We start from the raw sequence: 27,408 nt of genomic DNA, 5'->3' as shown, positions 1-27,408 counted from the left end.
AACCTTATTTACACTGATATTTTGTCATTGATTAAGTCTTTTAAGTGTCTTACTACTTTGGTCCACCTAAGCTTTTTGATTTCACTCATATTCAAATATCTTTATTTATGAAAATAAAAAAAGATTGAATGGGTGAATGTGACTGGTACAGTTCGGCGCGTTGAGTGGTCAAAAAGACTAGAACAGCGCTGTATTATTATAATACATTAACCATACACGCTACTGAGTTACTTTATGAGTTGCCTTGATAAAATTCAAGTTGGATCAGCCTGTGATTAAAAAAAAAATTTGGTTTGTGATTTTGGTTCCGTTGACAATTTATACACTGTTCATCAATCAAGATTTTCAACTTGAATTATTTGTTCTTCAAGATCTGATGTGTGATTCAAATGTTCCCCTTAATTCTTTGACTAATGTATATTACTATGTGGTCATGTCTTGCCACTCACCTGCTATCAGACTTAGTTGAGACTGTTGCTGGAGCAAATACCAAAATCAAGTTTTAGTTTGTGAACCTTTCAATGAGTTTGATGATTGACTCATTTTCATTTAAGGTCTAAAGTAATTTATAATGCAAAAAGATGTCAAACAGTCTCTTCTAGCTTTTAAAATAGAAGGATTTGCTGCTTTTCTCTTTTTTATGCTACTGTCAATTTGAACGAGCTAAGTATCTTCTCGGGACGGGCAAAAGAAATGTTCCGAGGCTGTGTAATCTGGCAGAGCTCTGTTTCTGTCTGTGATCCTGCTGACACTGAGTCTCCTGATAGAAATGTCAAACTGTCTTTCTTCAGGCTGCGGCAAACTAAGGCCAAGTCGGGTCCAGAGTGTGGTCTCCAGCCAGGGCAGTCTGGACTCTGACATGCAGGGTGAGTGATGGTCAATCAGCATGATCTGTGTTTGTTGTAACAAGTTTGAAATCGTATCACTCATCATCACCAACTTGTTACCTTTACAAGAAATTTAATGTGAACTGAAGGTCACAGGTTTTCATCTGACCAAAATCTCTATCAGTGTAAGAGCATGTAACACAATTGCTCTGTAGCTGTCATGTAGTCAAAGATTCATTGTTATTTCCTCAGTTAGTACAATTTTAAATGGAATTGTCTGTTATACGACTTTTTTACAAGTTGAACTTAGCTGCTCAGCACCATGCAGCTGCTTTGCACTGCTCCTTAATCTTTTCAATTACAAAATAGTAAAATACTCATATTGATGAATCAGGCTGCATAGATCAGAGGCTGTTAATGCTGTTGTCATTAACTGCCTGTTACCAATGTTTAATGAATTAAATGATGAAGATAATGTAAGTGATGATGTCATAATTTTACATCTCTGTGTGTTTGAAGGTTATGATGGCGGCAGTAGTGATTCTGAGTGCGAGAGCCCCATCCTGGATGAACAGGAGTGTCAGTCTACACTGCTGCCAGATTTCTGGCTGATTGTTAAGATCCACCAGGACAGAGTGAAGGTCTACTCCCATTCCAGGTCCGACGCACCTCTGCACTGTTGATTCCTGCCGTATCTCAGTAATCAGCCATTCTTCTGTGGCTCATATCTATGATGTATTTCAGAGTCAGGTGTCATTTCTAACTAGTTTGGTGCATTTTTAATTGTTGATGATTTAAAAGGGAAATAATTGCATTGTATTTATTCATCATTCATTTCAAATTGAAACTGTTATATAATTCACTCAAAGGGGAGTCAACTTCTCCTCACTCACAAGAATAGCAAAGTTAATAGTTAATAATAAAGACCAGTCAGACTCTCACTTGATTCTCTTGTGCTTGATCTCGACAGCGATTGGATCCCATTCATTTCATAGGATTTGTCTTTGCAGGTCCTTCACAGAAGCAAAAGAGGTCGGTCCTGAGGAGATGGAGAAGAAGGAGGAAGAGCAGGATCTGCCTGAATACCTACAACTGCATCAAATGGTGGTCAGGAAGATTGGGGAAATCTGCAGAATAGTCAATCAGGTGGCCACTGCAGCACTAATTTTTCCCTTATTATTATTATTAAAGCTACAGCGTGTAATATTTAGAAGAAATTATTGACAGAAATTGAAAATATTGTCCATAACTATGTGTTCATATATGTATAATCACCTGCGACAAAGAACCAATATTTTTTCATCAACTTTGAATGAGTTAGATTTAGTTACATGAGGTGGACCCGACCTCCGTGTAAGTTGCCATGTTTGCTACGTCGCGATGAACATGATTGCACAAAACGGCACAGACAACTTCAGATTGGCGTTGAATATTCAGTGCTGCCGTAAATGGAATCAGCGGTGCGCCACCATTAAGTGTCCCCCTCCAGTTGCTCAGTTGGTTGCGATTTGCAACTTTACCGCCAGAAAATTACAGAAATTACACACTGGGGCTTTAACTTTAGTACTTCAAATATTTAAAAAATTAGACACGGTGTCTTCTGACAATGTTAAAAGGAGCACAGGAATAGTAAAAACAATGCTTGGGATGACGTACATAAGAAAATGTCTTGTTTGTCAGATTTTGTTTTTTTCAGAGTCCAGTATTTGTCTTTTGCCTATAAAAAGACACAATGTATTTCCTCCTTACTAAACTGTCACATTTCACCTATAAACTTGAATTTCGACTTGTTTAAGTGTCTTCACAGAGAATGGAAACTTTTGATTTGATATATATATAGTGTGATATATGATCACACTAAAAACTGCAGGGGTAGTCTTTACTATGCTTGCTGCTCACTGTCTGTTGTGTTGACTGTATGTGTGTATGTAGCGTATGCTGCTGCAGGACCTACACGACAGCCACGTGTGTAACTCTCTACTGGTGGCTGAGAGTGAGGAAGACATCTGGAAGAATGAGTCTCTGTACAGGCAGAGGCTTAACAACTCTGATGGTAGGTCAGAATAGACCAACACTATGCACTAATAGTGCATAGTGTTGGTTTTATTTGCCCAGGTTTTTTTGGGGATTTCTCCTTCTGGAAAAGAAAGACATTGTTAGTAATTTGGCCATACAGACCCTTTAATGTTCACTGTTATGTCTGCTCTTTGCAGCTATGCAGCTGTATCTGTGAACATTTTTTACTCTGACCACACAGATTACAACACAGAGGAGAGCTACCAGGCCAGAGACTACCTGGCAGCCACCATGCAGTTCATACCGGGACATTTTGCCTGTGACGTGGTGTGGAGCACAATCATCCACATTCATCCACGCCTCAAGATAGGACCAAACATGGGGGTGTCGAGGGGTGAGTGATAGTGAGTGACTGGGTGTTTTTATCGAACTTTGTGATTAAATTATGCTCAACTTTTGAGTGTTTTCTGGCAACTCCCAGATATTATCTCACGACCCCCAGGTTTAGAATCACTACACTAATTAACACAAGTGACATCATTTGTTCACTCCCTGACAAAAAGGTTGTTTGTCACTACGTTAAAGTGAAAAGAAAATATGAGTTGGTAGGTGTTTTGGAAATTTGGATTCATAATTATTTCTCTTTGTGTGTGTTTGTACAGTTGTGTTGACTCTGCTTTGTAAAAATGTAGGTATTTGGAGGAAGGTGTTTTTGTTTTTTATATAGGAAAAATATAAATACTCTTGATATTTGTGTTACGAGACAATAATATAGTTACATGGAACCAATCACAACGTCCCCTCACTATACTGCAGCACACATTTAAGGAAAATCTTTTTGGGTATATGAGAATTGAAATTTTGTGTGTAAACCTTTACTAATTGGAGATTGTTTCATTTTTTTTCCATATCGAGAACCAAATGATATTATCCTTGTTTAGTAACTACAGTTAAAAATAATCTCTAGAAATGAATTGGGAAGCTCTGTGACCAGGGTATTGGACTGTTTAGGACTGTTAGTTGGTTTGCGATGTGCAACTTTACCACCAGATGTCGCCAAACATCACACATTGTAACTTTAAGTGAACTTAATTCAGATCAGTCGCCACTTCCGTCATGACCATGTGCAGTGTGAGGGGGTAAAATTTCTGTTGTATTTCTGTAAAAAAACACTACTTTTTTTAACAGAATTGTGGCCATAATCCTCAGATGACAGTAAAATCGATTAATTTTGAAAACATTAAACCTCTTCATTTAATTTTTGTCTCCCTGCGACAGCAATCCAGGCCCTGCGCTCCGTGCTCAACTCTTTCTGTGTGGTCAACAGGAAGAACATGTTTGTCTACCAAGAGCGTTCAACCAAATCAGTCTTTTACCTAAGGTTAGTCTACTTGGAATCACATTTTTCTTCAGCATTTTCACTTAACCATATCTTATAAACTGTCCTTTGGACTTCAGGCACAGCTAACCTGTACATGAGTTTTTGGGAATATTTTTTATAACAATTGGCCGGAACTGAACAAAAAACATCCACAGGTGATTTTAAGGCAGAAATCAAGCTTGCTGTCAGTTACACCACATGTCAGCCACCTAGGTACATAGGCCATATGTTCTTAGGAAAGCAAATATGAAACTACTGTTCTTTGTCACAATCTGACACATTGTTTCTAGTTGCATCCCAATGCCTTTAGCTTGTAAGAATGATAAGATAAGGTAAGAACTCAATACCTAGTTCTGTACCTCTTTTATGTGTTCATCTCTCCAGACTTTATGAAACAGGGAAGTACTCTGACATGGATGGAAACATGACTCGCTCCATTGGGCTTCTCAGGAGTCAAGAGCCCTCGTTTTCTGAGGACCTTATGGTAAGTGGAAAAATGCAGTATTGGCACATGTTGACTGAAGAAAGTAATAACAGATACTGGCAAATGAAGCTTGGTTGACAGTTACAGCAGAATCCCATTAGCAAACAATTCAAACTTAAACTGACTTGATTCTAAAACGCTATGGGGGACTTGAATTGTGATTAATAAAAATTTTAAACCTCCACTGAAATTTAATGATGCAGATCACACATAACTTAGATTTAACTTGAAAATGGCTTGTAAATGACTGGAGAAGTGACTTGGTTGTCCCTTAAAGACTTCAACTTAGACAGATCCACGCAGTGTCCTCCAAATATGTATTCTTGCAGAGGGAGTAGTTACCTGTTCAGTGAGGCAACAGGCATGAACAAAATTATTCAACAAATGCACACAAAGCTGCTTCTTCTCTGTCACTTGGACTAAACTTATTTTATGGTCAAAAATCATCCATGTTGTTTCAGCTGTCATTTTTTTTTTGATGTAAATACAGATGTGAACGCACCGTGATGCATTGAGGACACATTTGAGATGCGATCAATCTGACCACATTGGGAGAGGGTCTGGGACACCTGGCCATATTCTTTTAGCAGAGTGACCGCAAATGTGTCCTGGGCCACATTGAAGGACCACCTACTCAGCTGTTTTCCTCTGACGGCCACAGTTTCACAATGAACCAAAAGTGTTTTTAAACTTCTCAGTGTTTCACATACACTTATTTTTCAAAACTTATTCAAATAGATAAATTGTAGAGCTCTGCACTGTGTTCATTCACTTAGCCCCTACTTGCCCTGCAGTGTCTCTCAACGGACCTTTCGTTCATTTTCTGTCATAGTCAGAGAACAAAAGCAGCAACACATTTTGTCTTTGCAAACAGTTTATAGTGCATTCCCGAGGACCTTGTTGTTTAAGGAAACAGGTTTTAAGTATGTAGCCAAAGATACTGAGGGTTCACAGGGGAGGTTCAATAAAGTTTCAGGTTGGTGACTTCACTTCACTTCTTCTTCACTTCAGTGCCCTTGTGCACTGAAGTGAAGATTAGACTGTGGTCAGCCGCCAGTTTGTGCTTCCAGTATTTGCGATAAAGCGGGAAACCATGGCATTTTCACCTGCAACCCTCTCAGATTAATCCACAGTTTAGTACTGACATGAAATTAAAAAGTAATTCTCACCAGACCCCACCATATTTACAAACCATCTTCTGCTGATGGAGGATTCAGGTACTGGGCTACTGTGTGTAGTGTGTTAAGTATAGTCTGAACAAATTAATCTTTCATTACACGTTTTTTGTCTGAAGAGACAGAAAGACAAAAATAGATGTTGATGATGCACACACACATACACACTGATGACCTGCTCTGGGTGTCTTTAATTGAATTGAACAGTTTTTCAGTGAATAGTCAGTTACAGGGCAGGAGAAGGATTCATCCATTCATACAGTGCTTCTATATGGAGTGCTTAGCTATCACCAAAGTCAAATTGTGAAAAGGGTGTTGTCTCTTTCTTCAGGGATCCAGGTCTTCTCTGGAGGGATCTCGGCCAGTTGGCCAAGTCGACAAGCACATCCTGCTGCTGGTACATGGAGTGGGAAATGCCGGTAAGAGCTGGGAAATAGATAGATAGTCCCAAAGCAGTGACAGAAATTCTGCTTTGACGAGGCTCAGCAAATACGAATGACATTAAAACATACAAAAACGGCAGCTGTACGTCGTATATTTTATATTGTTCAGAGTGGTTATTGCAGAGGGAACGAGATATTACTTGTAAATGTTTTTCCGGGCCAGAGGAACTTTGGACGGTCTACCTGATGGTAATACTTGAAAAGAGTGGTGGAGGGGGTGGGAGGGGTCCTCTGTGATTAGGGTGGCTTTCCTGATCACAAAGCTGTTGTACAGTTCAGTTAGGGGGGTTTGGGGTGAGATGATTATCTTACTGGAATGATTTTATTAGAGTTTTGTTTTGTGTTTGGTGGTGAGGAGGTTGTACCAGGATGAAATGTTGAAGGTGAGACTGGAGTCAATGAGTGAGCAGTAAACCAGAGTTAAAATGTCCTTGCTGACATGAAAAGTCCTTAATTTCCTCAGCAGGTGGAGCCGCTGTTGTGCTTTTTTTTAGTCTTTGGCCGTTTCTCAATACCAAAGAACGCAAGTATGTACTCGTGTTCTTTCCAAGAACGTTCTTGAGAGTTCAACTTGGGAGAAAGTTCTCCCGAGAAACGGGAGGACGCAGAACGGTCAATTTGCAGTGGGAACAGGGGCGTACTTTCGTTTCTTCTTCTTCTGGTTTTATAGTGGGTGGCACCTAGCGTGTATGGCGCATTACTGCCACCTACCTGCCGGAGTGTGGGCCAAAGCAAAGAAAATAAAAGGTTTATAGATTTTGCACTCTGTAGACTACACATAATGGCCAGTGGTGAGAAAAAAACGTTGAGGTGGGTTGTGGAGCACATTTTGGTGAGTGGGGAAAATAGCATTGCAATATACGTATAAGTGGATCGAAATCGCGTTGCCGTTTGTTGTTGCGAAATGCATTCTGGGATACTTGGCTCTCCCAAGAACGCACAAGGTTCCTCCGATGCATCCTCGGTAAAGGGGGCGCGGCGAGAACAACATCCGGGCATGTGGACCGTTCTTGGCTCGATGTATTCTTTGTATGTGAACGGTACTTTGGCCACGACTGATGACGTTTCACGAGAATACGAGAACGCAAGTACAGAGAAGAACGCATATTGAGAAACGGCGAGAGTGCTTTGAGAAGGACAGACGAGTGTCAATCTCTGTTCCCAGGTATTTAAAGGACTCCAACTGCTCGACCAGCTGACCCTGCATACTGAGAGGTTGAAAGAGATGGGAAGCTGTTTTGACTCTACTGCCACAGCACAGCTCCTTAGTCTTTGAAATGTTGAGCTCCAGTGAAAGTTTATCAAATGTTTGGACCAGGTTGTTGACAGCCTGTTGGAATTGGGAGACAGAAGAAATGGCTGACAGATTTTGAAATACTTTTTAATGGAGCTGTTTGTAGCGTACTTAAATTTCTCTAGCTTTAGATGTGCCATAACACTCAACCCATTTGGAATGAGTTGGGGGTTTGTTAGATTTCCACTGTAACAAGATTAGTTTTGGCGCTCATAATGAAGAAAAGGCAAGTGCATCAGCCTGAGCACATGACAGAGAAGTTTCCCTAGGTGCTACCCCAAATACCGCAGTTGCTGGGTTTGGTTGTATGTTGGTTTTTTTTACATATATATGAGTAGGTCTTAAAAACAGCCGTACAGAATGGAGCCAGCATCAAGCAAGTCCAAAACATATGATAAAGTGTGGCTTCTTCCTGGTGACAACGGGAGCAAGTCGGGTCTGTTCCTGGGAACATATTAGCAAGTCTGCTTTTTGTGAGATGAAATCTGTGCATTATTTTAAATTGTATTAACCCATGTCTCACACAGAAAGATGTTTAATGGATCCGTTCAATTGCAGACTGACAAACATCGTCTAAAATTTCAGCTCCGAAATCTTAACCCCATTGCTCCCTGAGATGGCTCAAAGTGGGGGATGTCACCCTTTGAATCGTGCTGTACAGTTTATATATCAAACCCGGTTCAAGAGGGTCCCAATCTAAGAGTTCTTCAATCCAACCCTCTAATGGCAGAGATGGAAAAGTGCAAAAGTGCTTTTTGACTAAACAGCGTACTTGTAAGTACCTGAAAAGATTTGGGAATGTTATATTCCTTGACATTGTGCTCAAAAGAGATAAATTTGTTGTTTTTAAAAAGGTCCCTTATACACGTAGTCCCTTTCTAAACCATAACTGAAATGTAGAATAGAATAGTGAAGGTAATAATAACCCATTGGATACAATAGGCAGCAGACTGAATGCCTGTTTGTGTTTGAAATGTGACCTTGACTGAGACCATATCCTCAGTGAGCTATTGACAATAGGATTGTTTTTGTAAAACTTTTTTTGCTGAGAGGAAGTGGTGTGAAGAGCAATGATGGTAGTGACACAGGATTACAACCAAACTGTTCCATCTTGGCCGAAAGTGGCCTAAAACCCTGATAGAAATTTGGAACACAGTGTATAACTTTATGAATGTTAGAGGCCCAATAGTAGTGCAAAAGATTACATAATGCTAGCCTTCCTTTATCCTTCCGTCTCTCTAGATATAACTTTCTAATCCGTGGGATTTTTCTGTCCCAAACAAATGAAGAGATGCATTTGTCTAAATTTCAAAAAAATATTTAGGTATAAACACTGGGACTGCTTGGAACAAGAAGGAAAATCTGGGTAAGATGATCCTTTTGACTGAATTAATCCTACCCGCTAGTGAGATATGGAGCGATAACCATCGGTTTAAGTCTTGTTTGGCTTTCTCTAGCGCTGGGATCAGATTGTACTTAAATAACTCATTATATTTACATGTCACTGAAACCGTAGTCCTTCAGGTCCTTAGTAGGTGTCTTTTTGTGAATTGGAATTATGGTGGATTCCTTCCACTGGTTGGGGACACAGCCAGAATCCAGAAGGTGCTGGAACAACCTGGTGAGAGCTCCACCTAGCTGAGAGGAGCATTCTTCTTTGAGCACCCTGCCTCGGAGCCTGTCAGGGCCAGCGGCCTTGTGTGGGTTGACTCTGGGCAGGATGGAGGTCACCAGCTGTCCACTAATGGGTGATGGCTTGGAGGGGGGGCTTGGGGTTGGGGGGATCCAGGTGGTTGGAGTGATCCAGGTAGTTGGAGTGCTGCCTCCGTTGAACCCGGTGAAGAAAGTGGGATCTGAGCAGCCGACCACTGCAGGTTAGGGGGCTCTGCCCATCATGGTGTTTAAGCCCAGCCATGTCTCCCTCGCATTTCCAGAGGATAGTTTCTGCTCCACCTCGTTCTTGTAGTTTAGCGAGCCTGGCCTTCCTTCTGAACTCTTTCTCTACCTCCCTCACCCTGAGCTTGTCTGCTTTTTTCAGGTCCTTAGTAACCCTTGTTAATTATTCTTGTGAATAGTTATTTGTTCTTGGTGGAAGTGACCATGTCCTCTAGGGATGCCACGGTTCTCAATATAATATTGCTCGACCAGCAAGCACCGTACGGTACGCCATGCATGGTTCCATACGCACTTGTGAATTGGTATTTTAAGTTTTGCAATAAAGCTTTAGAGGAGCACTTGAACGCAGCATGTGTTAGGGAAACGCCTCCCTGCCGAGTAAATATCCAATCACTGGAGTCAGATTTCCCACAACACTTCAACATGGCGAGCGGAGCAGAAGGGCAGGAGTTTGAAGAAGCACCGTTTTCTTACAAAGCTGTGGTGTAGGGACATTTTGGTTTTAGCGTTGTAAACAGTGACGAGGGAACGAAAAAAGTCAACAGAACAATTACTGTCTGCAGGCATTGCTTCACACGTCGCCTATGCAAATGGTAACATTTGCGGTGCCACCACCCAGCATCACTGTCTACAAGAAGGAAGGCTGAGCAGGTAACTGCGTCAGTTAAGAAAAAGTTGTCTATTGTCGAAGCCTATTCTACTGGTTCAGAAAAACACCATAATTGCAATTATGTGTCCTCACAGAATAAAATGTAGGAGGTAAGTACATCTGTAAGTGTATTGAGGTCATTACCACAGTCATTAAAAAACAAGCCCAGTCTGTCAGTTCAAAGCAGCCCCTTAATTTTTGTTGTGCATCGGTTTGGGCCAATTTGGTTATCAGCAATAATTAATGATTATCAAAGATAATTATGAATTATTAAAACCAATAGAGCTTATTAATCAATGTAAATAGCAACCGGGCACAACCCAGAAACCAGGACCAATAACCAAATCGTCAATTCAGTCACAAGAATTAAAGGTGTTCACTCAAAATGTTCATATCTGGTAGATATTCAATTCAATTCAATTTTATTTGTATAGCGCCATATCACAACATACATTGTCTCAAGGCACTTTACATAGTGAGGTCAATATTACAATATTACAGGGAAAACCCAACAAATCCCACAATGAGCAAAGCACTTGGCGACGGTGGAGAGAAAAAACTCCCTTTTAACAGGAAGAAATCTCTGACAGAACCAGACTCAGTTGTGGGCGGTCATCTGTCTCGACCGGTTGGGGTGAGGAGAGAGAGGAGGAAGAGAGGAGAGATGGGCAGAAAGAGGGTGGGAGGAGAGACAGTAGGAGAGAAGAGAGAGAGAGGACAGTTGTACAACCGCCGCTGTAATCTCTACCAGACTGATACTTATAAGTAAAAAATACAATTATGTTGTTGTCATTATATAGTGATGACATTAATATTAATATTAATAATAGCAATAATAATAGTAGATATGAGCATTTATGGAGTGAACTGAAGGTGTGAATTTGAGCACTGACTCTGTCAACAAGCCAATATCACAATGTGAATGCAAATAACACTAAGCAACTTCTCTTTAAAGTATAACAGCATTCATTAACTTTTATCAACAAATGTCTATTATAAGCTAAGCTACCAATCATATATCATATGATCATCATATGAAAAGACAACAACAAACAAGAGTGTGTGTGTGTGTGTGTGTGTGTGTGTGTGTGTGTGTGTGTGTGTGTGTGTGTGTGTGTGTGTGTGTGTGTGTGTGTGTGTGTGTGTGTGTGTGTGTGTGTGTGTGTGTGTGTGTGTGTGTGTGTGTGTGTGTGTGAGAGTGTGTGTGTGAGAGTGTGTGTGTGAGAGTGTGTGTGAGAGAGAGAGAGAGAGAGAGAGAGAGAGAGAGAGAGAGAGAGAGAGAGAGAGAGAGAGAAAGAAAACAAAATGGCGGACGTGACCTGGGAAGTCGCGTGATGCCAGAAAAAGGTGGGACGTGAGAACTCAAATTAAATGGCGGCTAACTTTAAACATGTGACTCTAACAAAGGAGCAATCAGGGACGAAGTTAACTTCCGACCAGAATCTCTCAAGCACCCACCAGTGTGTGTGAATGTTCGTTAGTAAGAAAGCAAAGGGAAAGCGATCAAAGCAGCAGTAAGGCTCATGCGATGATAACTGCGGTCCAGCATCTGGTCTGTGTGACGCAGGGGCGCAGCGGCGCAGCGGCTCAGCTGGTTAGCCGGCGCGTCTCTGGTCCTTAAACAGACGACAGCGTGCCGAGTTCAGACACGATGGCAGAGCAACAAACAATAGTCCGACATGGTCGGACACAAATCACAGTCAAGCAACACTGATAATAACGCTGTTATTATAGCAGCAATATAAGTGACACGGCGGTCCGGTACAAACTTCACAACACACATAAATAGCCTACGTTCTGCCCAGAGCTAAAGCCTCTTACTGTACTCCTTTGCGGGGGAACGAGCATGTGTGGTCTGTCCATGGATGCGGCGATAGGCGAGGCGAGAGCCGCAGTGCTTTGTGATGTTGCCAGCACAAGTCCAGTATGTTCTGCAGTCTGGTGGGAGTTGTGACATATTGCTTCAGGTGGAGCAGACAGGGTGATGTCACACCTGTTGAAGTGTCCCGGTAGAAACACTGGCTGTTCTCCAGTCTTATTGACAGCTCTGTTATAACTGTCGGCTATATGCTCAGCACCAAAATAAGATAGGCCCTGGTACATATACTAAAATGGGAGATCTGGGAGTACTCTCGGGGTAAGTAGTGTGGTCTGAAAGACACAGTCAACAAATATCAAGGACTGATAATGTTTAGAGTTATTAATTGGTTTGAACTATTTTTGTTTCATAATATATAAGGTGATGTCCGATAGCGACTGCACATGGATTTCAGGTCATTCTGAATTTGGATTCTGCCACTAGGACTAGCCAGTGAGCAATGAATTTGAGGCCTTTTGATCGCAGAAAGTTTTAGTATTTGCAGCATGAGAGTGATGAAGGGATGTTTTTTTGACTCTTTGTTCAGGTCCAGAGATCACAGATGAGCTGGTGAAGGTTCTGCGAAAGCGCCTGGACGAGACCACCTTGGACATCATCACTGTCATGCTCGTCAGGAACTGCAAGCTGACGCCAGCTGATGTGGAGGTATACTTTTTTCACGGTCAAAACTCTTTAAGATTTTCCATGTGCAGTTTTTCTTTGTGTTTTCGGGGTTGTTGGTAGATCTGTGAATATGGAGCTGTGCATTTGCTCACATTACCAGAGTCATGGTTTTGATACCCACTTTTTTGGCCTAATGCTACTGAAGATTGCTTAGAATGAAAGCCATCACCAAATGTTGTCTGCTCAGTTCATCCAGCCATCAGGATCTCCAGCCACTGAGGTGATGAACTTCTGCCTCCCTTGCTACTGTCTTCCCCGGTTGCCCGCTGTGGCTCACTACCTCAGGCAGAACCTACTCATCTTCCTGCATGTACCCAAGTATACTGACAGCAACACAGCTCACCATTTCAAGGTATAACCTCAGCTGATTTCTGTCAGAACATGTAACAATATACACTGAGTGCAATGTGCATGTCCATGTGACATTATAATTTTCTTAACATTTCAACGTGGGTCTTTTATGTAACATCTCTCACTTATAATAAATTTGAATTCACCAAAGTAGGGTTAGGGTTAGATGCTGAGATGTGGAAACACTGTGGCATTTCTATAACACAGTCCAACAAAAGAAACACAAGCAGTCACATAATCTGAGAAGTTGTAAACTAACCAACAGTTTAGCCAAATGATCTAAATCACTTAAATTGGATGTCGAGTTGGGAGTGAACTCAACTAATTTGATGCTAATATTTGCTCACTGCACTGGAGACTAGTAATAATAATAATAATACATTTCATTTATAGAGCACTTTTCATTGCTAAAAGCAATCTCAAAGTGTGCACACTACTACAGCGAATAGAGTTTTGAAGTAAAAGCAGGAAATCTTTACAATGTTTGACTAAACTATTGACTTTTTTACAATCTGTCTGATCCTATGTGTGAAAGTGGTTGTCATATAGTGTCAAGTCAAATAGACCTGGATATGTATTTGTTATCTGGCTTTATGTCCTGATAACCTGTACTAAAGAGCTGGATATCAACTGTCTCCGTTAACTCTGGCTTTTCCAGCAGAGAGCACGTTCATTCAGGGGAGGCGGAGTTGTTAATTATAAGAATCATCGTCAAAACTATGAATAAAGTTTTTAATATGATATGAGTAAATTCTCTTATAGTAACAGAAGAGCTGCAACAGTTTAGCGATAAATCGATCTAGTAATCGACTACTAAATTAATCGCCAACTATTTTGATAACCGATTAATCAATTGTTTTTATGAAAAAAAATTTGGATTTCAGCTCCTTAAATTCTAATATCTACTGGTTTCATTGCTCCTTTATGACATTAAACCAAATATATTTGGTATGTGGACAAAACAAAACATCAACTTGGGGTTTGAGAAACACTGTAGACATTTTTCAAATGTTCGATTAATCGAGAAAATAATCGTCAGATTAATTGATAATGAAAATAATCATGAGTTACAGCCCTAAGTGACAGACAAAAGTGACATTCAACAAAATTGAAATGTAAACAATGTGATCAAATACGTGAAATAGAAAATATCCACTCTGAATAATTTTTGATATGTAAAGTTAAGGGTTTATTACTGAGTGAGTATGTTTGTCTTTTATCTGATGATGAACAAACTATTATGAACAGAAGCTGAAATGATTTCCTCTCATCACACAGACTCCTGTTACTATTCCAAGCTGCAATGATAGAATAAGACAGGCTAAAATACAGTTTTTCTGTACATGAGGATGAACTAGAAGTGACGTAGTGACTATGCAGGGATCATGCTAGTCAGACAAAAAAACTATCCAAGGGAGCTGCCATGTGCCAGGTGTGTGTAAAATACAATCAAAACTATTCCAATACCAGAGATCAAAATGTCTTTCACCAAACCATATACACATCAGCAGTTCTATCACTGCCTAATATATGTAAATTTGTACAAACACCATAAATATGCCAGCATTTAAATAGCATTTTAATAGTTAGACTAAAATGTCTTTTCTGACATGTCTCATTGTGACATGCTGACATTTGAGCTTCTTGGGGCTGATTTGCTCTCCTGTTCGGTCTGCAGCACTACCTTCATTTGAGCAGTGACATGGCTGACGGGGATATCTACCTCTACAATAAACCTGGAGGCCAGGGGACAGGAGGCAAAGGTGATCACCTTCACTCCCACCGGGGTTGTTGTTGTTGTTGTTGTTGTTGTTGTTGTTGTTGTTGTGTGTGTGTGTGTGTGTGTGTGTGTGTGTGTGTGTGTGTGTGTGTGTGTGTGTGTGTGTGTGTGTGTGTGTGTGTGTGTGTGTGTGTGTGTGTGTGTGTGTGTGTGTGTGTGTGTGTGTGTGTGTGTGTGTGTGAGAACCGCGCACGCACACACATTTTCAATTCAATTGTATTTGTATAGCACCAAATCTCAAGGCACTTAGTGAGGGTGAGACCGTACACCCGATTATGTTTGTTTTTAGTCAGGTGGCACTCTATCTACTATGGTGTGGGAATGGGGCAGAGTGAGAGAGATACCCTCTCATTGCTGGACGGTGGCATCCAGGAGTCAAATTTAGTCAAGTCAAGTCAAGTCGCGAGAGTACGCTGGCGCTGTCTGTTTGCCGCTTCTCCCTCTGCTGCGGCCTTATCACCTACTCCCGCTGCCCTCGTACACCAGCCGTCTCAACCTCTGGGCATCGGCTGGCTGATACCGAGGGCTTCACTCCTGGACAGCCTCTCAGCTGCTCCCCGTAGTCGCTCGGACTCTCTCGCCGGAAAACTACCTCTTCGGTTAGCTGCTAGCAGGTTGCTCTCGTTCAGTCATCGACTGTTGGCTCATGCTGGCTGCTACAGCGGCTCACCTGGTTGACCCTGTCCCTCTCACTCTGCATGGTCCTTCCGTCCGTTCTTCTCACTCTGCATGGTTCTTCATCTCCTCCTGTCATTCCATGGACAATCCTGGCATTTACAACAGCCATCCTCCTCTGCTCACCTAGTCCACGGCTAAACGATAACACAGAGCTCTCAGTCCATCCGCTCGGCACCATGCTCAAATATTCAACTCCGCAGCTGCTGAACCTCTTCAACTTCACCATCCCATCTTGCAACTCAGTGATTAAACACCTCTGACTCCTACGCCGACCACACTACAGCCACAGAGGCTCTCGCCGCAGATTCGTTTTTTTCCCAGCACGGACAATTCATTCCAACCATCTGCTCAGCTGCATGCTCCGTCGCACCTCTGCCGCATCATCAGACTACTGCCGCCTGTAGACCTCATACATTGCAACCCGCCTGGCAGGATACAAAACCCGGACTGGACCTCAGTGCTCACCGCTCTCTAAAAACTTCTACCAATTCACCCAACACCAAAACCAAGCTACTCAATGTCCAACCATCTGCTAATCCATCTCTCACACTAGCCTCATCCCTCTCCCCACGTCTGCTGCTACTCGGTGACATAAACATCCACATGGACTCCCCCACATGCAAACTCTCTTCTGAATTCTCCACTCTCCTGGAAAATTTTGCTCTCACCCAACATGTCACCTTCCCCACCCACGACAAAGGACACCTTGACCTTGTTTGTTCCATAAACCTACCGGTGCTCGACCTCCACTCATGCCTCTTTCCCCTCTCTGACCATAAACTCATACGGTTCACCATCCCTTCTCCCACACCCCGCCCCCGCCTCCCCAGAGAAATCACCTTCTGCAACCTCAAATCCATCGACCCTCACCATCTCTCTGACCTGCCCTCCACCAACCTCCCCCTGGACTCAACCCTCATCTCCCCTGATGATCTCACAAACCATCTAAACTCCACCCTGTCTACCTCCCTCAACACTCTGGCCCCCCTCAATAAAAAAAAAGTCTCCTTCAACACCTCCTCATCCTGGTTCACACCCGCACTCCGTAAGATGAAACAGACTGGCCGCCAACTTAAACTTCCACCACGAAGCCTACCTCTCCACCATCTTCACTGACCCCTGCCAAAACCCCAGAACCCTCTTCTCCACAGTGGCCAACCTCCTAAAGCCCCGCACCAATTCCCTTCCTCCCTCTACCCCAGATCTCTGCAACTCATTCCTCCGGTTTTTCACTGACAAAGTCAATATAATTAATTAATCATTATCCCCTGTATCCGACCACCCTGCATCTTCTCTAAACTCATCAGCTCTTCCAAATCAACTACCTGCTCCCTTGACCCCCTCCCCACTCCCCTGCTGAAGTACTGCCTCCCTGTCCACTGCCCCTACCTCACTAACCTCTTCAACTCCTCACTATCTTTAAAACTGATGCTCTCACCCCCATTTTAAAGAAACCTGGTCTCGATCCATCCTCCCTCAATAACTATCGCCCAATCTCCAACCTCCCCTTCCTTTCTAAAACCCTGGAACGCATTGTCGCCACTCAACTCCAATCCCCATGCCAATAAACTTTTTGAACCCCTCCAATCTGGTTTTAGCCCCCTTCACAGCACAGAAACTGCTCTACTCAGAGTCCTCAATGACCTCCTCACCTCTGTTGATTCCGGTTCCCTCAACATCCTTATCCTCCTCTACCTGAGTGCAGCCTTCGATACCGTTAGGCATGACATCCTGCTTACCAGACTCAAAGACCTCGGTATCGAAGGTACTGCACTCAGCTGGCTCCAGTCATACCTCACTAAGAAATCCCATTTCATCACTCCACAATCTCACCTCTGCTACAGCCACAGTCACACAAGGCGCTCCCTAAGGCTCCGTACTCGGCCCCCTCCTCTTCATCACCTATAGCCTCCCCCTTGGTCAGATACCCTTGCCACTTCAACCTGGACTTCCACTGCTATGCCGATGACACTCAGATCTACTTCAGCACCAAATACCCCCACAACCGCCCCCGCTCCCACATTGACTAAGACCTGGATGCAACACAATTATCTGAAACTCAACAGCGATAAAACAGAATTCCTCCTCACCGGCTCCAAATCCACACTCAGCAAAATCAATAACCCCACACTCACAATAGACGGCACCACTGTCTTCCCAATCTCCCAAGGCCCACGACCTTGGTGTAATTTTCGACTCCACCCTTTCCCTCTAGCCCCATATCCGCCACATGGTCAAAACCTCCTTCTTTCACCTCCGTCACATCACCAAAATCAGACCCTCACTCACACTCCCCGCCTCTGAATGATTCATCCACGCCTTCATTTCCTCCCATATAGATTACTGCGACTCACTCCTCTATGGCATCAGCTCCAGCTCCATCAACAGACTCCAACTGGTCCAGAACGCAGCCGCCCGTCTCATCACCCACACCATTCCTATAACAACTCCACTGACTCCCTTTCTCCCCCCGAATTACCTTCAAGGTCCTGGTCCTCACCTTCCAAGCCCTCCACCATCTTGCTCCCCAATACCTCACTGATCTCCTCTCCCCCTACCAACCCACACGGTGCCTCAGATCCACCTCTGCCGGTCTCCTATGCACCCCCAAAACCAACCTCCGCAGCTTTGGAGACAGAGCTTTCTCCAGGGCTGCCCCCACCCCAGAATGGCTAAACTATAACTGCGAAGAAACGTAACCATCCTAAGATAGAAAAAAGCACATCTTAAGCACAGAACAACTGTGAGTTTCCACTGTAAGATATCACTGTGCTCAATGGGTTTGCTTGTTAATATTGCCTGACGAAGAAATACATATGCAACTGTCCAAATTTAGTTTTAGCTTTGTAATGTGCCCACATTGGCACAGGTATTTTATCGTACTGTAGCTTGACAATGATTCTACATCCACATTTGTGTTTTCATCTTAAAGAAAATAACAGTCTCAATCCAATCAGTATCAGAAATAATCCATATTAACACACCTGGAAACACAAACACACTTTGGTCCATAGTTATGTGAACTTTGCTTCATTACTTTTAACACAGCCTCTTGCTCTCTCAGGTATTGCCTGTATCGCCCTCTCTTTCGTGGATGCCCATGGTCATCCCCTTCAGGGTCCAGCTCAGGACTGTGGCACACTGCAGAGATCAGAAAACCGCATCACCCCTCTTCACCCAGACAACTTTGATGAGCTGACCACTGTGGTTAAAGTGGACTCCATCATTGTCAGCTCAGGTACAGGTCAACACAACACTAAACAGCAATAACACAATAACAAAACTTTACTTTGCCTGCAGGGAAGTATAGTAAATACTGGTTCTTAAGGGGTTTTTAGGGTTAGATATAGTATTAGGATAAAAGTTATGGTTATGGAGTTCATCAAACATTGGAAGACCCAAAAGCAAATGGCAGGAAACTGAAATGTGCAGGAAAAGCAAAATGGTTCACAAAGTTAAGAGCAAATGCTCTTTCTGGAGAAAAATGTACTTCATTATCATCCCTAGCTCTGCAGTACAAATGTAAATACACTGGTCAAATTGTAAATGTGCATCACTTGTGTGTAAATGTGCCCTAGTAATACAGAAAACACAGGGTAAAACGAAAATTAAGGTTCACAAAATTTCTCTAGGGCTATCCTTATACACCCAAGTTTCAACTGTTGCCATGATTATCATCATTCACATCAGAATATGAATGCTTCTTCAAAAAATATTAATACATTTCCCATGAAATCCATCATTATTCATTATTTATCAACATTAATTATTATTAGTTATTTCCAGACAAGCACATTTAATCATAGTGATAGTTTTGTGCGTAACAGGTCACAGCTCTGATCTAACATTACCAGCACCGACAGAGGGAAAGTGACATATAACAAGCTCACTAGTTATGGATTTAGGGGATAGTTAGAAGGAATAAATTCTGGGAGCGCAAGTCATTTTTTTTAACTTTTTTTAACTCTTTTTAACTTTTCCAAGGATGTACATCTGTAGATAATAAGAAAGCAGTCCAAGTATAGCTTTATAAATAAGAATGTACCAATGGCTAAGTCTATGGGCAGACTAGGCAGACCATCCAACCCCTGCATACAAGGAGCAGTAGTGAGTAGATGGACTATAGTAATATATCGCTTTTCTAGTCTTAAAATACCAAGATACTTTTATTGGGATACAGGCTCAATGATAGTGCCCTGAGAAGTGGTTATAGGTTGAGAATTCAGAGACTTTGATTTTGCATTTGAAAACATTATGAGTTTTGTTTTGTCAGCATTCAAAATAAGTTTTAAATCACACAATGTACATTGTACAGTATTAAAAGCAAGTTGTAGCTGACAAAGAACCTGAGTTGGTTTAGGTATATAAATGGCATTGTGGCATAAGATGTGTGAAAAACAGCACTTCACTTAAGATGACCTCTTATAGTCCTTCCATCGTGTGGAAAGTCTGTTTCAACATGAGAAAATGACTACTTCTCACTTTTTGGGGGCTTTCAAGCCTTTATTAATAGGACAGGTGAAAGGGGGAAAGAGAGTGGGGAAGACACACAACAAAGGGCCGGGTTGGAATTAAACCTGCGGCTGCTGCAGGAGGACTCAAGGGTCTATACTTGGGGTGCCAGCTCAACCGAGTGAACTAATCGGCCCCTCTACTTAATTATTAATTTAAAAATGATAGTTGTTTTTTTTTTTATCTGTCCCTACCACTTTTCCAAACAAAGTGAGGCCCATGGCAGTCACTCATGCTGTCCAGGTTCTCCAGGTTTAGTGCAAGTATTGTGAACATGAATATGATTTTTCATCATCTCTCTGAAGATATTATCTTTATAATGCAGCCAGTACAGACAGATGAGGGAGAGGGGGGTGATATTTACTGCACAGTGAACACCTTGTGCTGTATTTCTAAACATCAACCTTTCATAATCAGAATAATCATGATTCTTTTGAAAAAAATATATCAAGGTGATGGTGATTAACCAGCCTTTATGTCAAGGTGTTCTTATACAGCTGACCCAATAGCAAACTAAAACAATAGTATTATGTTTTTGGTCAACACATTTATACTTTGTCACAGATACAGAATGTAAAACATACAAAGTAATGTTGTCTGTAATTGTCTTCTAACAGAACCACAGCTGTATGTGCGCTTTGACATCTGGGAACAAGGCAACGTCAGCCCCTTACAGCTGAGTGACAAACTGCAGGGGGCACTTCGCCATGCTCTCTGTGATGTTGTCATGGAGCTGAGAGTCCTGCCAAACCCTCTCTGTGTGGGCTTGCTGTGCCAAGCAACCAAAGAACAGAGAGAAGAGGCTAAAGGTGAGGTCACCAGCTCATGGTTATCTTCTCTTAGTGCTGTATATAATGTATAGTGTACCTATTTGCCATCAAACTGCAAGGGAGTGACACTATATAACATCAAGCAATCAAAGCATCCAGTGTACCAGCACCACTCATATGATTACAATGATATTTCATTTATTAGATCAGATGTTCTGTTTTTATAAATCTAGCTGAACATTACATTTTTGTGTGGGACATGTTTATGGCTATCATGGTCCAACAACCCAAAGTGAAATCCACACTCCCAACCTTTTTGTGTAAGTGTGGAGATTTTTTGGTGCATGTCATTTGTCCTTCTCATGGAACAGATCTACTTCTGTTTCTACATATGGATCAGTCCTAACTAGAATTCTGTATGGGTCTAAAGCTAAGACCTGGTCGAAGCAGGTACCACTGCCTCGACTAAATCGGAATACTTCAGTATTTTTTTCTTCTTAATTTTGTACATTACACGCCATTTGCTCAGCTTTCAAACATGATGTCATCTACACTGTTTCTCTCTTTTTGTGTCTTTGCACACAACACACATGGTTGCAGTCAGTGACAGAAAGACAAAAATGTGTTAATGAATTCATATAAAAATTAACAAATGAAAATCCAAAACTTTATATAACAAAATGGCCAGGACCTGGAATTATGATAGGATCTGTTAAGTCGCAGTTGATTAGCAGATCTCTATTCCAAACCAGAAATCATACAAATCTCTGGCTGGCTCACCATGTTTTGAACTTATCATCCATTTACATGGATCCTGGCTCCTGGATTCACTATGGGCCAGTAGAACTCCAGTGAAATCACACCAAAAAAGAGTAAAATATTTCTCATGTAGTCTTGTCTGCTTACGGTATCTACTTAGCCTACTGAACAGGCCGGTAGCTCTGAAGATGTGGTGCTTGGGCTGCTGGTATATTATTAGTTTGACACTTTTCATTTGCATTTAAGCATTTATTTGGCCAAATTTAAAAAAAAGCAGCTGTGGTGAAGGCCACAAGGACACATTGTAGCATGTTTCAGGGTACGCACCCAAGGAGGTGAGGTCTGAAGACTGAGCTGTGATATTAGCTTCTTGTTTGGTTGGCTCCACAAAAAAGGGGAAACATTTTTGGGAAGATCAACTAATTACCAAAAAGTATTTTCTTGTCTGATACTTGCTTGTAATCATTTTTGTCTAATTTGTCTTTAGGTCTGTTGATTCCTTTGCCTGAGGTTAAAGAAATGAAGGACAGTCCCAGGCAGCGCAGTGGCTCAAGGGTCTTTAAAACCAGCCCTTCTCCCATCACTTTAACCCAAGTCCCAGGGAGCGCGACCATGACAGGGACTAGCACACCTGAGTCCACCACCCCCACTGGCAAGAGCACCCGTCGGAGTTTCTGGGACATTCTGGTCAGTTACTCCACAGGTTAAAAGATTATGGAACTACAACTTTACATATCATGGGCGGCTGTGGCTCAGAAGAGAGAGGGTCTTGCAATGGTTCGATTTCTGGGTCATCCAGTCCGCACGCTCATGATGTGGAAAATTAGATTTTGATTAAAAAAAAATAATCAATTAATTATCATCACTTCTGTCGTGTCATCAAATCACAATTTTACGGCTGCTTTTTAAAGAGGTCACCTGACAATGTTCTCCAGGTAAAGGACAGAATGAATTATAGCGTCACAAAGGTGATTAATGCTCGAGTTAAGACCGCACTTAAATATTTGACTAAGATTGAGAAATGAATCCAGTTTCTCTGATTATGGGCCTCCAAATAGAAATGTAAAGTTACTGAAGCTAGAAAAAAAGGCATATGGGCTTGAGCCCATATGTTGTTCTGTTGGCAAGTGTCAGAGACCTGATTGTGATTCTGGCAGCCATGGAGAGTCAGTGGTGGTCAATGAGCAGCAGATTGACATGTGCTGTTACTCTTGCTGGTGAATCATCTGGGATCCTCAAAAGTAGAGCCTACCATACACCTAATGTATTCCTTTCCATCCTTGCAGAGCAAGCCAGACTCCTCAGAGATCGGAAGCCCTAAAACAACTGACGACATAGTGCAAGAAAAAGGGGAGGAAGGTCGAGCTGCTCGACGAAGGCACAAGACCGAGACCATAAAGCAGCAGTGGAGCCAGGAGAAGGCAGTGGCTGTAGAGTTGGAGCAGGCCCAGAGGTGGGGTATATATCTATCAATAACAGAGAGGGAGAGAACATTGATGTTATTATGAGTGTATAAAAACATTTTGGTTCATGATTAAACTGTCACTGGACAAATTAGACTATGGTGGGCCACCATAGTGAGTAATCAATGGAAGACACAGGGTAACCAAGACAAGTTGTTCAATTGGACTTGGTTCGGTTCTGACTGACTGGTGGTACTGTGCCTGGCTCAGGTATTTAAAGGGCCCATATTATGCCCCCTTTTACAGAAGGTATATTGGTTTTCAGGTGTGTGCACTACATGTCTTTGCCATTCCATGTCAAAACACCTCAAGGATCAAGCCACACAGCACCCTCCTCTTTCTGTATGAAAAGCCCTGTGAGACTATGGTTGATTCCAGCGCTTTCGTGCTCACTCACTCAACACTTATATCGTGATACAGTTTTCAGCCATATCGCCCAGCCCTAGAGCACATACGATCTTGAAAACGTACATTTGCCTCCTCCGGAGCTTCGCCTCGGACAGACGCGATCTGTTTTTTCGCACTTCAAGGGGGGAGGTGCTGCTCAGGTTGGGGGCGTGGTTGCCCCCGTAGCAGGAGTCAACTTACGTCACTTGACACCCGGGCTGTGAATGGGTCGTTTACAGACCGTCTGCACGGCCAACCCAAACCACGAATAAACGACTCATTGTTTTTTTTTTCATTCTTCGTGGGCTGGCAGACACCCCAAATAACCAAATATACATGGAGGCAGGCTGAAAAGGTCTTTGGAGCATAATATGGGCCCTTTAAACTCTGTGGGATGACTTTCAAAAGCTATGGTGGTCTTTTGTGGGATTGTTTCTCTCTCTGTGACGTTGATGGCCTCCCTCACTCCTCGTTCAAGCAACTTGTACTTTTATCTAAAATATCTACATTGTTGTCATTGAAGTGTCCCTTATCCTCAAAAGAGGAAGGGGTGTATAACCCCACTTACATTGTGGCCATTTCATCTCTTCCCAAGAGATTTAACAACACACCAACACTAGTGAATCAAGTGACATCAATGGCTTTGATTTCAGATGCAATAAACTTAATTGTTCAATCAGGGGTTTATGTCCAAAGTTACACATCTGCCTTCCACCATGACACATTAAAACAGCAAAAGCGATATATGCAACTACCAGTGCTATTAATCACAAAAAAAGCATTTAAGCCACTGCAGATTTCATATCAGTACACCATTCAAACTTTCAGCATACTAAAGATAGGCAGAGATGGTCGTCCACTAACCTGGAGGTTAATGGTTCGATCCCTGCTCCCCCAGCCAGCATGCCAGAGTGTCCTTGGGAGATATTTAAAGACATTTAACCCTAAATTGCCTCTGACGGCAGTGAATGAAAAATTACAGTATAAGTGCAGTAAAGCAGTACTGTTTGGCTCAGTGTAACATGAACTGTAAAAGTGATTTGAGTGGTCAATAAGACTAGAAAGGCGCTATATAGATAGAGTCCATTTACCATTTTCAAGTTGGTCATTGAAGAAATAACCAAAAAAAAGGTTCCACTAAATTGTCTTGTGTGGAGGATAATGAATTAGGTCAACAGATTGAAGTGTAGAGTTATTATCCATCTTAAACTAATTAAACAAGCCAGACTTTTATCGCAGGCAAAAATAGTGACACATGCAGTAAAGTGTGATGTGTAGTATTTACAAACTTGAAATGCACAAAGAGAGATACTATACTATGTCAGAAATATTGAATATGTGCCACATTGTTAGAGTATTTAAAGCCCCAGTGTGTCATTTTTGTAATTTCTGGCGGCATCTGGTGGTAAAGTTGCAAACAGCAACTGACTGAGAACCCGACGGGGGACTTTATGGTGGCACACTGCTATTTCTGCGCTGAAAATTTGACGCGAACGCAGCATATTCTGGACCGTTTTGTGCAACCGTATTCAACACCACGTAGCAAACATGGAGACTTACAGGGAGGTCGGGTCCACCTCATGTAATTATATTTAACTCATTCAAAGTTGACGATAAAACATCTGTCTTTGTTGCAGGTGATTATACATATATGAACACATAGTTATGGACAATATATTCAATTTCTGTGGATAAGTTCTAAATTTTAAACACTAGCTTTAAGTATCCAAAGTTTGAACTTTGAAGCTGTGATGAATGTGCTTAAAAGTAATGAAATTATTGAAAGTTGACAATTATAAGAGGGATGCACACCAGCAATATGATAAAACATTAATAAAATAAGATAATCCTTTATCAATCCCAAAACGGAGAAATATGTTGTGTTATAGCAGCAACGTCAGTTAACAAATTGTGTCATGTTTCATGTTTCTATACACTATGTGCCTTCAATGTATTTCCCATGCATAAGCATTAGGCTAAAACATTTACCCCATGCTGTGACCTTTACTTTTGATGGATTTGGAAAAAAAAAAAAAAAAATAATAATAAAAAAATAAAATGCACAAATTTTAAATAGATTTTGTCGTTTTACATATGTTCTAAAAATTGAATTAAAAAATGAGTTTTGTTGCATTAGTTAAGTAATGTCAACTGCTCCTGCAGCCGTGAATACAGGTTGGGCTATCGCCGTTCTGTATCATGATACAAGATTGAACAATTGTATCACATTTTTTGCTTTGGCATCATTGCGACTATGGTTTTTTTGTTAGTTGTTTACTGTTCTATTGTTTGTATATTTGCATTCTATAAATTAAGTTCAGAGAATATCTTAATTTTTTTCTACAACTTTTTAACGGCCAGGGACAGCAGTCTAAAGTTAGCAATAGATCATACAGCACTGCCCCTTTTACATACACTGAAATAAAAACAAATAAATAGGCAAGACATATAAATAAATTTTGGCTAAAATTATGACTATAAAGTCATTAGTTCCAAAAAACTAAAATAAATTGCTTACATCCAGTGGAATCAAAAATTCTGATACTACTTTTCCTACTTTCCAAAGTAGTCTCAGACTTTTGGACCTCAGTGTAAGTGAAAACTCTTGAATCCTCACAAACACAATGCAATGTTATGCCAAGCACTGGTATTGCATTACCATTATTTAGCAGTTTAATGAATTTCCTCCAGATTACTGTCATGAAATTTTGTTTTCAAAGCCAGAAATCTCACCATCTGTGTGTACAGTATGTTATTGACAGCTAATCAACATGCTGTTTAAACACCACAGCTCTGGTCTCTAAGTTGCTCTGGTCTCTTAAATGTCTTTTAATCGATTCAATGACTTTTAATAAGGTCTGGATGTTTTGTGGCTGTGTAGGAGGCAGGTGTCTCATTTGGAGAGGGGAGATGTAGGCACTCTACACCCTGTCTACCAGCTCACATGCCAGCCATGGATCACTTTCATGGATAAGCTTGGTAAGTTTCATTTATTGGCTCAAATAAGAATCAAACTGATTTTGTATTTTTAAAGTCAACAAATATTCTAAAGTGTGTAGTTGTACATAAGCATACGTGAACCTGTAAATAAAATCAAGTTGGTGCATGTATAGAAAACCTTTGTAATAAACAAAGATTTGTGATGCTGAGGTTACAAGTTCACATTTTGACCATGTCTTTACACTTGATTTGGTTGGACACAAGTAATAATAGTCCAATCACAGAGCAATAGTCCGCACAGAGGGAAGATGGTTCCATTTCCTGAAAGATGGTAGCAGATTTTATTTTACAACATCCATTTTTTAATAATGGATGACAGCATGGGCTCTTCTGCGACCCAGGTGGGTTTTTAATTATATTTGATGATGCTGTAGAAAAGAATGATTTAATTCAAAGTCACCTGGGTGGCAGAAGAGCCTGAGCCATTATCCATCTATTACCCCTTTCAGAACCTGTGGCGACGATGAAGATAATGGCAACACCTCCCTTCTGGATAGACAATTTGACTCTGCTTTGTGATTGGACTGTCATTGTCCAATCAGATTCAGGTGTAAAAATCAAAATGCGTTTTTCTATATTTTTTCCTGTTTTGTATCTGGAAGCTACATGTTTGCAAAAAACCTCCTTTTCCACAATCTCTTTGTTTAACCTCACCACTCATCATATATTCACAGATTTAATTCACTCACTTTTTTGCAAATACAAATAATTTCAATACATGCCCAAGCTTGAAATTCTCATGCAGGTTTGTCAAAGGATTTTTTCTTTTTTATCGATAAATCTGATAATTACTTTTTATATTTTAGTCAATTAATCTAACAGCTGCCATAACTGGGGATGAACTGCAAATAGTGCAACGCATTCCATTCAAGTCGAGGTGTTTACGTCATCCATCATGTTGACGCATTCTCCCAGACCTATTTTCAACCAAAAACAATTATTTGTATTTTATCTTTTTTTAAGATCATTTTTTGCCGTAACATTGAATTTTATTTCAAAAA

At 41.4% G+C, this 27,408-nt stretch overlaps 1 protein-coding gene across 7 annotated transcripts in view; it reads left to right on the top strand.

The window, feature by feature from the left end:
* Positions 1-27,408, top strand: part of szt2 (SZT2 subunit of KICSTOR complex) — a 101,292-nt gene that overhangs the window by 39,890 nt on the left and 33,994 nt on the right. For all 7 annotated transcript variants that reach the window (XM_035648930.2, XM_035648931.2, XM_035648928.2 and 4 more), the window contains 16 exons: positions 792-866; positions 1,347-1,485; positions 1,838-1,973; positions 2,760-2,880; positions 3,085-3,237; positions 4,122-4,224; positions 4,609-4,708; positions 6,215-6,302; positions 12,571-12,689; positions 12,895-13,059; positions 14,737-14,821; positions 18,581-18,754; positions 20,646-20,837; positions 22,045-22,244; positions 22,844-23,010; positions 26,289-26,386. In XM_035648930.2, coding sequence (XP_035504823.1) covers positions 792-866; positions 1,347-1,485; positions 1,838-1,973; positions 2,760-2,880; positions 3,085-3,237; positions 4,122-4,224; positions 4,609-4,708; positions 6,215-6,302; positions 12,571-12,689; positions 12,895-13,059; positions 14,737-14,821; positions 18,581-18,754; positions 20,646-20,837; positions 22,045-22,244; positions 22,844-23,010; positions 26,289-26,386 — 2,115 coding nt within the window. The remainder of the gene's footprint in view (positions 1-791; positions 867-1,346; positions 1,486-1,837; positions 1,974-2,759; positions 2,881-3,084; positions 3,238-4,121; positions 4,225-4,608; positions 4,709-6,214; positions 6,303-12,570; positions 12,690-12,894; positions 13,060-14,736; positions 14,822-18,580; positions 18,755-20,645; positions 20,838-22,044; positions 22,245-22,843; positions 23,011-26,288; positions 26,387-27,408) is intronic.

This window comes from Scophthalmus maximus, chromosome 7, assembly GCF_022379125.1.
Source record: "Scophthalmus maximus strain ysfricsl-2021 chromosome 7, ASM2237912v1, whole genome shotgun sequence".
Classification (NCBI taxonomy): Eukaryota; Metazoa; Chordata; class Actinopteri; order Pleuronectiformes; family Scophthalmidae; genus Scophthalmus; species Scophthalmus maximus.
Note: the sequence above shows the minus strand (reverse complement) of the source record. Positions and strands in the feature narration are given on the sequence as shown.